A 12,335-nucleotide genomic window follows, 5' to 3' on the forward strand; every position below is an offset into this window, starting at 1 on the left:
TCACGTGCAGGAGAGAGGAAAGACCCAGAAGAATAGTGTGCAAGGTCTTATAAAAACTTTTGAAATTCCCCTCCTCTAGGTCTAGCCCACCCCCAGAAACATCATGCATACATTACAGAAAGGAGGGGTTGTGGGAGGCATACATTACAGAAAGGAGGAGTTGAGGGAGGCGCACATTACAGAAAGGAGGGCTGAGGGAGGAGTTGGTGGTAACATGAGTGTCTTGTCACCTGGCTGGTTCCTCCTTTCCCCCTCCCCATGAGTACTTTCCAGAGGACAAGGGGGAGTTTGCAGTTTCCTGCCCCCTGAGGGAAGATCTGATCAGTGTCCTTTGTTTCAGTCCATGTTGAATCCACTCCCATATGCAAGTTCTTTGTGATCTTGATTGTCTTCTGTCTGGGATCATCAGGGTTGGCATGGGCAGGGCTCCAGTGTATGTGCTGAGACAGTGAAGGGATTATGGCTGACTAAGTCACCCCCCTTTGTTAGTTCTTGTCATTGGGAGTAAAATAAAAATGGAACAGTGCAAATCCAATGTATGGTTGATTTTCTATGAATTTATAACAGAAATGTGGCGTATGTAGTGTGTGAGTGTGAAGTTTATACAAACAGAATGATTGGGGTGGGGGGGTTCCTGCTACAGTTGAAAGGCACATTTGGCAAACCCTCACCATGATCAGCTCTCACCTGGAAACTCATGTCCCCCTGTGGAAGGATGTGTGGATCCAGAATTGGCCTCCACAGTCACCTACGGACACACCATTAAGACTGTGTTTATGGCAGACAATCTTACTTAGCTACGCGTGATCGCCAAAGAAGATGCCCTAACTTCTGCAGGGACTCAATTTTTTTTTCCAGGGAGAAAAGGATTGCAGTGACATTTAAGGAAAACCAAAGCCTTTTGTCTGGGATTTTAATGCCAAGGTCAAACGTTTTGGAACAGGAGCAGTTTTTCTTGGAGGAACGTTAGCAATGACAACTTTTTTAAACAGCATGGCTTTATATTATAACATCACACAGCAATACAGCATCGTTAGAAGATTAAACAGGCAACACAGTTAGAGGATTCATTTCCAGGCCCTGAGTACAAAAGGTTGGGTGATAGCTGAGAGGCCACCCAGTGACCTTTGACTTTCTTTATTTGAGCTGTTGCAGAGGACCCAAGCAAAATTACTGCGGCGAGCATTTGTGCCTCCAAAGTCTTTGATTATGAACCAGACATTGCTCAAAATACATACAGTGACACAGGGAAATAAATACACATAAACAGGCATTACTGCAACAGTTTTGATAAACTGCTTCTGTATATCTAAGGTGGAGATGAAATATTTCTATACGAAAGAAAAGAACACATTGTTGGAAGATGCGCCTTTTATAAAGTGACAGAAAAGGCCCTTTCTCCTCAAGATATCATCAGATCAGTCCAGCATAGTAGCTAACTTCCTAAAGAACTGGTTGATTTCAAGCTCTTTAACAGCTCATGCCTCAACAGACAGGGAGCAGTCAGTGGGTCGGACGTAACTGTGTGCTTTAGAAAATTATGGAGCAGCTTCCCAGGGTGAATGGGTGGCCAATCTGTTTCTAATGCTTTTAGACAGCTTAACTCTAACCTAGAGCTCTAGGGATAGGTTACGCCCCCAGCGCACTTTTCATTGCAGAATTGTCACAGAGGTAGACCAGCAACACCGTTCTTCTAGGGCATTGTTTCCTGCACAGCAGGAAACAATGTCTGCACATCTTACTCAAGTCACTGATGCAAAATATGACCCAGCAGTCGGCAGCCCACTTACAACTTCTCTGCTCAGAAAAACTGTGTAACACATATAATAGATCATGGAAGTTGCTACAACTAAAATGAACAGAGGGGTTGGGAGTAATAATTAATTAGCCACATGTACAAGGCCAATATTATTCACTCAGGGGGTGTATTTTTTAATATCGGAAGACTGTATGCATTGTGTGATTATAAGGTTATGCTGCAAACATCATCTGTACTGAGCTGTACAACTTACATCCAGGCTGCCTAGGTTTGTTTTTGTGGCCGCTGTACAGACTTCTAAAAGACCCCCACATTTTATCCACACAGGGTGACCAACAGCAGAAGAATATGCACCATTTATCTCAGCAGTAGCATCTCAAAAGCTGCATATGGTGTTACACAGACACACACCCCCCCCAGCCCCAGCCCTCCAATTTTAACTCTGAACATTTCACTTTCATTGTTACAGAACACAGAATTCCCATAACTGGCTGTTGCTTCTCAAGTCTCTCTTTGTCGCCACTTTCTCTGTGCACCTTTCTCTTCCTCTACTTCTGCCTCCCTCGCTCCGTGTAAAACTGCCTGCCCTTAAACTGTTAGGTGGGATGTTCGTGGAAGGTAAAGAGAAGTGACTTCGATGTGGATTCAAGACGAAAACATTTCCATCACACTGTGTGATCTGATTCTCGGTTCTGATTTGTGTCCTCGGTGGAATAATTAAAAAACCCTCATCGTTTCTACACGTGTGTCAGCTCTGTGTCTTTTGCTTGTGAAAAAGCCACATGGAATCACTGTACTACATGCTACTCTGTCACCAACAGCCAATGATGCAAGGCAAAGCTGGAGCAATGGACATAATCATTTCACACGTTTCTTTTCCAACTAAATTGGTTGTGTGGAACCTCTGGCCCTCCAGATGTTTCTGAACTACAATTCCCATCATCTCTGGCCATTGGCCATGCTTGCTAAGGCTGATGGGAAGTGTAGCTTAGCAAGCTCTGAAGGGTCAAATTCTTCCTATTCCTGAACTAAATGTTACAAGGAAGAGTAGGAAAGAAACACCTGGGGGGGGGGGGGAGCATTCTTTTAAAAATGTCTATTTAAACTTAATTTTATGCAGGCACATAACTTTTATATCCAGGGTTTGCCTTACCAGTGGGGAGGGTTAGGTGGGAAATGTTGGAGTCTTGTCAAAAGTGGTTCACATGTCACGTTAAACCATAGCTCAAATTATGATCTGTTTAATGCAAAGATTTGTGCTAGTATATGCTATTCAAAAGTCTTGATGGTGCTCCTCCCCTACCCCTAATTTCCTGGATAGAGGTAAAACAAACCAGGAAAACAAGCCATTATGTGTGAACTACCACTTATGGTTCGTTGCTTGGCTTACCAGGCAGAGGGCCTTCTCGGTAGTGGTGCCCTCCCAGTGGAACACCCTTCCTTCAAATGTCAAGGAAATAAACAACTATCTGACTTTTAGAAGACATCTGAAGGCAGCCCTGTTTAGGGAAGTTTTTAAGTCCTTATGTTTTTATTATGTTTTTAGATATGCCTTAAGCAGCCCAGAGTAGCTGGGGAAACCCAGCCAGATGGGTGGGGTGTAAATAATAAAATTATAATTATTGTCGTCATGATTTGTTAGGCGAGAAAAAAACCATGAATACTTGGTTTGCATGAAACAGCAAGCTGGTCCCAAGTTTGTTTCCTTGGATGGGAAAGGAAAGGACGCCACATACATTCACTTTATTATCTTTTTTTACTACTACAAGGAAGCCTATTTGAATTTTCTTTGGCGGATCTTCTCTGATAATACTGTTGATTTGATAACTGGATAGATTGATATATTGCCATTTGCCCATAACCACAAACCTACCTACTTTGTACCAGGGCAGCTGTCACAAAAGTTACATCATTTGCTCACGTTTTAAGGTTCTGAATTGTTCAAGTCCAACCCCCCCCCCCCCCGCTCCAAGAGTGAAAGCGGCTTGGAATATTCAATTTACTGTGGAAAATGAATTCTGTTGAGGAAATGCCCCAGATGAAGATTTGCATAGGCTTTCGACCATCACCATTCCGCTCAGAAGATGCACTTTGCTGTGCTCCTGTGACCTGGTGGAGATCAGGAAGTTTTGAAATGAAAAATGCCACGGCTGTTTGAACGAGTCTGCTACAAGAGAACAGCTTTGCTGTTATAAAACATCTGGGTCCTTGATAATGGGAACTGGTGGTTCCTCTCCGCCTGTCTCCTTATAAATAAAATGGAAAGTCGGCTTGGGCTCTTTGCTCAGGAGGTGGGATTTGATGCGGTGAGGAAGGGCGTCATCATCTAGCCGCAGGTTCTTGTCGTCAACCTGAACAAACAGCCCATAGTTCTGAGGCTCTGGGACTTCGAATTTCTCAGCGCACTGCTGGTTCAGCTGGTGCGTTGTTGAGTCAGTTCGGTAGGCCAGCGTCCTGGTGTTCGCCTCAGCCTCCATAAAGGAGATTGTGATGAAATCCTGGAAACAAGGAGCGTGGGTTATGTTATCCATAGATATTAAAATGACAATTGATAGATAGTGATCACTAATAGATACTGTGAATCTATCATAATCAACAACATACTATTGATGAGCAATAAAGGCTGTGAAGATGGCGAAGGGCCTGGATATCAAGTCCTATAAAGAAAAGTTGAAAGAGTTAGGTTTGTTTAGCTTGGAGATTAGATGATTAAGAGGTACCACAGCCACCGTCAAATATCCGAATGGCTGTCATGTGGAAAGTTTGAAGGAATTAGACACCTTCAGCCTGTAGAAGGGACGACTGAGGCCCAATCTGCGCTATACTTTTAAATCATGGCTTCCCTTAAAGAACCTACAGTGTGTTTAGGGTGCTGAGAGTTGTCAAGACTAGAGGCCCCCATTTCCCTCACAGAGCTATAATTCTCAGAGTTTCCTAGGGAGAAAAGACTGTCGGTTAAACCACTTTGGAAACTGTAGTTCTGTGAGGGGAATAAGGGTCTCTCAATCAACTGTTTAAATGTATTGTGCAGATGGGGACTATGAGTTGGCATGTTATGCCAAGTATCTGAGGGACTCTCTCCCAGCTGAGTTTTAGACTGTAAATCCCTTGAGGCCGGGGAATAGGGCCGTGTTTACAACAAACAAAGAGTGCCCAGAATTCCTGGAGGGAAAGGCTGTGCTTTAAAGGCATAGTGAATACACAGCCTTGGTTCTGGTGAAGAGAGCCAATATGGTATTTTATTCCTGCAGCAAAAGGGAGCTTTGCTGCCACCATGTGGTTGAAGGACAAGATGCTGAAAACTGCCTTTGAACTTAAAATTAGCTTCTCTTTCTCTCTGAAATGTATGCGTGCCACCCTAAACCACAGGCTCTCACTGCAGCTTACAAATAATAAACCAACAAGCTGAAGTAAGCTAGGATGCCAATTTCATCCTCACTAATGTGATTTGTGGCCTCTCCTTGTTACATTTGTAAGTTAATGAATAATGAAGTTAACATAGATTGCTCTCCTTCATTTATTTATCTGCTAACCTGAACAGATGATCGGGAAGCCCGGGCTTTGTTAAGCGTTCTCCTTCTCTCCCAGCGGTGAATGGAATCTTGGACCTCTGAGCTCAGCTGCCGAGTGACTGTGATCTTATCATAGCTCTTGATAAGCTCTACCGCCCCATAAGTAGTGATTAAATAGTAGGAGCCTAGCAAAAAAAGAAAAAGAAGAAAAGTTAGAGCCCAAACCACTTGGTCTTGATTTTGTACTGCTTCATGCAACACACGACCCCTCTAGACATCCTTTATATTGTGCACTCAAGTTTACCTGTGTTCACGATGTGATGGGGGAGGTTATATGTGATCATAGGATTGTAAAGTTAGAAGGGACCCCAAGGGTCATCTAGTCCAAACCCCTGCAATGCAAAAGAATTTCTGACATAGCCACTTCCGCCCTGCAAAGGAGGTGGTGTTGCGGGCTTCATGCCCCCACCACGTGCGCGATTGGGGGAATCCCTGGCTGCGTCACCCCCTGGCTAGCCAATCGGCTGGCTCAGGGGGTGTGACCTGCCCTATTAAATGCAGGCACGGCCGGGGATCTCCCTCTTTTTGCCGCCAGCTGCTCCTGTTTCCCACCCTCCTGCCCTCTAAAGTTTCCCTTCCTTGACCTTGCTATGGACCTTGGTTGGTCGCCGTTGAGGGCAAATTGGCAAATTGGCACCAGCCACTTGGTTTTCGCCTACCTCATAGCAAATCATCACAACTTTCTTAGTATTGGCGGTTAGGCATTGGTATTGGTAGTGTTATGTAGATGGAAAATGGGGAGGAAGCGCCATCACCTGCCCCGCATATTGAAGGGTAGTCCGATAAAGGATTCTGGGGGGCGTGGCCCTGTCTGAAGCCTATGGAGGTGAGGGCCTAAGGCACGCCCCCGAGCGGTGACCCCAGGGGGAGTTCCTAGTTGATGTGCATCAGCAGGACTCCCCCTACTGGTGGTTAACCTCCCCGGATTTCAAGCGGATGGGCTGAAGCCGGATATAGTTGGTTAGGACCAGTGCCTAAGCCAATACCACTCATCACCTGTAACCAATAAAGTTGTGGCTTTATTTAGCCCATTAACCTTAATAATTGTGTCATGTGTCTTTATTTCCATTGGGGAGGGGTGGGAACTTGCCACGCAAATGACTATCCAACCTCAGGGTATGGGCCTCTCACCAACCGAAGTAAATATTGCTAAATGGGAGCCAGGTTAAAAGAGATTATTAAAAAAAAAAAGCAGTATAGTGAGCCTTAACATGGTAAGGGACAATGCCAGCTGGAATCTGTGAACTGGTCCACAGCTTAGGAGAGGCAGAGCTGCTGTTACAGAGACGCTGGCAGTTCTCTTCTGCACAGTGCAGAATACACTTTGTAGATCAAAGGTGGCAAAGGGAATTAAAAGACTTCTGCCAAAAGGATGTAAGGTCTTCTGGGTAATTATATACCATATTTATTGCCCTATAGGGCACACCGGCCCACAGGGCGCACTTATTTTTTGGGGGGGGGCTTGCGGATAGCTGCCCTAAGCCCGGGGTGCACAGTGCCGCGGGAGTTCCCGCCGGGCTCCGCAGGCTTGCAGATAGCTTCCTGAAGCCTGCATTTGCCCCATAGGATGCACACACATTTCCCCTTCATTTTTGGAGGGGGAAAAGTGCGTCCTATAGGGCGAAAAATACGGTATCTCTCTCTTGTAACAAATCGGTTTGTACATAAGAGGAGATCACACCAATTTTCAAGAGGAGATTCAAACAGTTCCCAGCAATCCCCAAATTGTTTCTTTCTTTCTTTCTTTCTGTCTGTCAACAAGCTCCACCTAACTTCTCACTTCACAACTTCTTTGAATACTATTAGTGGCTGCAAATGTTTTGGGGTGCTCCTTTCCATCCAGTGCATATGCTGTTACTTCCGCTGAAATCCTGTAACTTTCCAAACCACAAATGTTGGGGGGATTGGGAGGGGAGAGCGGAGGCTGTCCCACTTTTGCTGTGCTTCTTCCGGACAGCATTAATGTGGTAGGCATCTCAGAACAACTAATAAAGCAGAATGATTCCACCACTAATGCATTGTATTTCATCAAGAAAAGGTTGCAGAATACACCTGCGATAAAACACCAGTCTTTATAGGTTGCAGAATACAGCTGCTATAAAATACAAAGTGCTTTGCCGCCTCATTGCATATTTCACTGTGGCTGAATGACGGTGCCGGTCCCTGCAAAGGAAGTTTAGTTGGGCAGGGATAAGTTACAGGCACCTGCCGCTGCTGCCATCACCACTAATATCCTTGAGACAGTCATTGAGAATAAAGGTAGCAAGAAAAGCAATTATTCTGGCTGGCGTAGGGAGATATGTTGCTATGTGCCAGGCATGGATGTAGCCAGGATTTTTGTTGGGGGGACAGGCCCTCAGTTAGCTATGTATTTTTATATATTTTTATTGATTTAGGGAGGGGCAGCCCCTTGCCTATGCCCATGATGCCAGGAGAGGAGGGGAACCTGAATCCTTAAAGGGAGACATGATGGTTAATGACTGACTGAAAACGCAAATATTGAAATATTACTATCATTGGAAGTGGCCAGCAGATGGCACCCAAGCAACATACAATTCTGGAACCAACAATGGAGTTGCAGGAAGATAGATTGGGTTTATCCTTGCACAATCTGCTATTCAAAATAGTGTAAGGAACATCACCTTATCATGCAGCTTGCCACTAGTTGTACCTAATTAGCACTCCACTTTCTGGTTCCTTCCAGTTCCATCTAACTCAAGAGGTACAAACATTCCCCTTTGGCAGATGTTTTGCAAAATTCCGCATCCCAAGTATTTCTTCTCTCCATTGTTAGAGCTCTTCCCTCTTAAATAGTAATTTAGTGCCCATCTACCCATTTGCTAATAACATTGTGCTAGTTTATTTGCACACGTGAAGTGGAGAGTGTGTGTGTGTGCTTTTGCTGTTGCAGAAGCTGTTCACAATCCAACAGATTATCTGTTATGTTATTTACGGAATCTGGATAAGAATCTTCCAAGATCTAGCAATTCCTACTAGAGAGGTGGGTCTGATCCTTCTTGAATTCTATTTGTCTGAATTATAATTAGAGTTGTATTTAGTCAGTTGACTAAAAAGGCTCAAATATTGCAATCCTGTACACGGTTTCCTGGGAGTAAGGCTGCAATCAATTGTTGTTGTTGTTATTAACACACCAGCCTATACCCAGAGGTCCCACTTACCTGGGAGTAAGTCCTATTTTTTCTACTTCTGAGTAGAAATGCATGTGATTGCACTGCAAGTCCATTAACTGTAAACATTTTCGCTGATTAAATTAATCAATTTAATTAATAGACTGATTGCTGAACTAATGCCAAAGCAGCAGGTGAATAAAACAATATTTCTGAAGGAAATAATTTTTGGATTTTTTATTATTAGGTGTTGAAGAATAATTCTCCTCAGCAGAAGCACCCTCTCCTTGGCAAGAGAGGAGGCTAATGAACTCTAGCCACTCAACATTTTTTTGTCAACACTTGTCTAAAAAACAATTAATGACTTTATTTTATTTTTAAATCTACTGCCTGATAAATAAAACACCTCAAAAGCTCAAATATTTTTGGCCAATCTAACCAATTTGATGCAACAACTAAATATCACAGGCAGCCCTAATTTTGCCAGCTGCATTTTAAAGCCTGCTGTACTGCTTTTAGGGGAGGGGAATGATTTTAATAAACCCTAAATAATAAGAAGCATATCTGATCACAAATTAAGCCCCACTGAATCCAAAAGAAAAAAAGTTAAGCACATAATTATCTATCCTGTTATAATCAAAGGGACTTCCCCCATGTATGTATTTGCCTAAACTGTGTCCAGGTTGAACCCATTAAAGACAAATGCCACCACCACCTGCCCACATGGAGGGTAGCAAGAGAGAGAGAGAGAGAGAGAGAGAGAGAGAGAGAGAGAGAGAGAGAGAGAACGCACCACCGGAAACATTGCATATGCCAATTTCTATGGATATATTGAATTCAATGGGACTTACAAGTTCTGAGTGGACACGGTTAGGATTGCATTGTAAATAAATTTGGCTGACATTTCACTGGAGAACAATATTTTCAGAAGAATGGATTGCTCTTAAAACGCAGCAGCTGATGTGTTTGGAGACTCACTTAAGTTTCCCCTGAAGGGTAGCTGGGTTCGGCTGCTGCAGTGAAACAACAACAGCAAAGGACCTGGAGCAGAACAGCGTACGCTGGCAGATTTACAGCGCAGCCCCACGCATTTAAGCAAGCCCCACTGAACTCAATGGGGCGTTTACAGTGTGATGAGCTTTCATGGGGTAGATTGCACACCATCTGAGAGCAACCTGTGCACACACAGAGACAGAGGTGTAGAGGGATAAATGGCATGAAGAACGAGGCCAAAAGGTCATGAAATGTAAGAGGTGCAATCTGTGACAGCCTCCCACAACCTGGAGCCCTAGACTATGATGCCCATCATCCACAGCCAGCAGGGCCAATGGCGGAGGACGATGGGGATTATACTCTGAAACAGCTGGAGGGCACCAAATTGGGGAAGGCTGAACTATGGCCTTTCTATGCAAAACTCCAAACGTATGCAAAATAAGCACTGCAACAATTCACAACAATATCTTTCCAAATGCATGTTCTGCTCCCTTCAGGGGCATCACTAGGCTTTTATTACCTAGGCAGCAACACTGTCAAAGGGACCTATTTATTTGCGCAAGTGTCCTTGGGGATCCCTGGGGCATATGACCAGGTGGCAAGTTACTAAAGATACAGCACTTTTAATCAGTGTGACAATTAAAGCCCTCCCAGAAACCTTGGTCTTCAAAGATATACAGACTGATGTGTTGGTGGGGGAACCAGTTCCTGAAGGACGTGGAGGTGGGGGCAGAACAGGCACCGCCTCAGTTAAAAAACTGGGTGTCCAGCCCTGCTGTGGTGCTCCTGCAAAAGTGCTGCATGAAGGTGTTTGATGCTGTTCTGTCTTTACAACTAATCAAGCCTGGGATCTGGCCAAATCCAGATGGAATACCACATTTCAGAGGAGCCCATCGTATCCTATTCAGAGCTCCTTAGAGGAAGAGCCAGATATATATATTTTTTAGTAATTAGCCTTAATTATACTCTGATGTTGTCGTCGTAAATATACACTCAACTCTTCTTTGTGATGGAAGGCATAGATGGGCAAATCGGCCTATTTCTGTCCCATGTTGCTTTCTCCTATATGCAAAATAGTAATAATAAATGGGCTGGTCTGTCCAACTTATGTGCAGATTTTCTTTTTAAAAATATTTTTTAAAAATCTATAACATCCTTGTAAGGCTACCAGGGACACAACATACAGAAGAAAAGGTAGCCATCTTCTCCGCATGATTCCCCAGGAAAGGACGCACATTATGATGCACAGTGGCTTCCTATGAAGATTTCAAATGGCCTTCTTTACCACAATGAAGTTACTAGCTGCTCCTGCAACAACAGCAGCAAGGATACTCGTTGCTAAGCATTGGAAAACCCAAGATTTACCCACACTGGAGGAATGGCAGATGCAACTGATAGACTATATGGAACTAGCTGAGATGACTGGCAGAATCCGAGACCTGGGAGAAGAGACGCTGGAAGAAGACTGGAAGAAATTCAAGACTTACCTACAAAAATATTGTAAACTATATGAATGTTAAGAAGGATGCTAGAATATAAACAACTGGGCACCATTAAGCTAGATGAAGCGATATATGAAGATAAGTTAAATTTAAGAAAAGAAAAAAATTTGGAGAATTTTTAGGTTATATTTAATTCTTTAAGATTTGAACAAAGGATATTTAAAACTAGAGATATAATAATGGAAAATTAGATAATAAGAATGAAAACAAGGGGATAAATTTGCTGAAAAAAATCTTTTTTGAGTAAGGAAAGCAGGAGCGGGAGATGTGAGGGAGTCCAAAGAAGATAAGAAAGTTATGTCAAGAGATATGTTACATTGTATTGTTTATTGTATTGTTATTAATTTAAAAAACTGCTAATAAATATATTTTTTAAAAAAGAAGTTACTAGCTGCTCCAAGCAGCTGTAAAACTTTTTTTAAAAAAGAAGGCAACATCTTTTGAGCATGTTGCCAGACCCTAGCATACATCAGTTCATCATATGGGAAATTCCACATATGTATGTTCTGGGCCGTGCATGGGTCTGGTGGTCCGAAATGGATAGGCTTGCTCCCCAAAGCGGAGCGAATTGGAATCCTTTGACATCCCTAATGGAAACATGAGAAGAGTCCTGGTGGAGGAGACCAAAGGTCTATCTAGCCCATCATCCTACTCTCCCAGTGGCCAACTAGACTCCTATGAGGTCAGAAGCAGGACAGGAGTGTTGTGGTACTCTGATGCTTGTGCTCCCCAGAAACTGGAATACAGAAGCATACAGCCTTTGATTCTGAAGGTAATATAAAGCCATTATGGCCAGTAGCCAACAAGTCTTATCCTCCAAACACTTGTCAAATCCTCTTTCAAAGCCACCCAAGTTGAAGGAAATCACTCCATTTTGTGGCAAGGAATTCCATAGTTTAACTGTGTGTGAAGAAGTAGTTCCTTTTGTCTGCCTTCCATTTGTCTGTCCAGTTATGCCTTCCTCCTCAAAACCTTGAGCACAGTGTTAAGGTCACATGAAAGAAGAGAGGGGAAAAGCTCACTCACTGGCAGAGAACATGTTGTGCATGCAAAAGGTCCCAGATTCATTTCCTGATTGGTAGCGCTCTCTCTCTCTCTCTCTCTCTCTCTCTCTCTCTCTCTCTCTCTCTCTAAGCCACTATAGGTCAATGTATGAAGTGGCTCTGGTATAACAGCCCAAAAACCTATGTCACACAATCAAACTGTTGTGCAAACCAAAAGCATTCCCACATCCACTATCCAAGGGCCATCTGCTGTCATGTGAATCTGGTGCTCCCAGTGGCCTCTTGTGATTATGGCTGTAGATTTCAGGAGATGAAGAATGAACAAATAAAAAAAGTAAGGGGGGATCTTGGTGGCTCTAGGATGGCACCCTGAGTGG

The 12,335-nt window shown here is 43.6% G+C and overlaps 1 protein-coding gene across 6 annotated transcripts in view; it reads right to left on the minus strand.

The window, feature by feature from the left end:
• Positions 1-897: 897 nt before the first annotated feature.
• RIN3 (Ras and Rab interactor 3) overlaps positions 898-12,335 on the minus strand; it is a 77,167-nt gene continuing 65,729 nt past the window's right edge. For 2 of the 6 annotated variants that reach the window (XR_014562521.1, XR_014562522.1), the window contains 3 exons: positions 5,293-5,456; positions 2,283-4,257; positions 898-2,187 (listed from right to left, as the gene is read on the minus strand). Coding sequence is in view for 4 of the 6 variants with exons in the window: in XM_083732480.1 (XP_083588606.1) it covers positions 3,949-4,257; positions 5,293-5,456 (473 nt within the window). In the remaining 2 variants the exon portion in view is untranslated. Of the gene's footprint in view, positions 4,417-5,292; positions 5,457-12,335 lie in introns of all 6 variants that reach the window. The other 4 variants (XM_083732482.1, XM_083732483.1, XM_083732480.1 and 1 more) reach the window with 2 other exon arrangements.

This window comes from Podarcis gaigeae (genome assembly GCF_964106915.1).
Source record: "Podarcis gaigeae genome assembly, chromosome: 1".
In the NCBI taxonomy this organism is placed as follows: Eukaryota; Metazoa; Chordata; class Lepidosauria; order Squamata; family Lacertidae; genus Podarcis; species Podarcis gaigeae.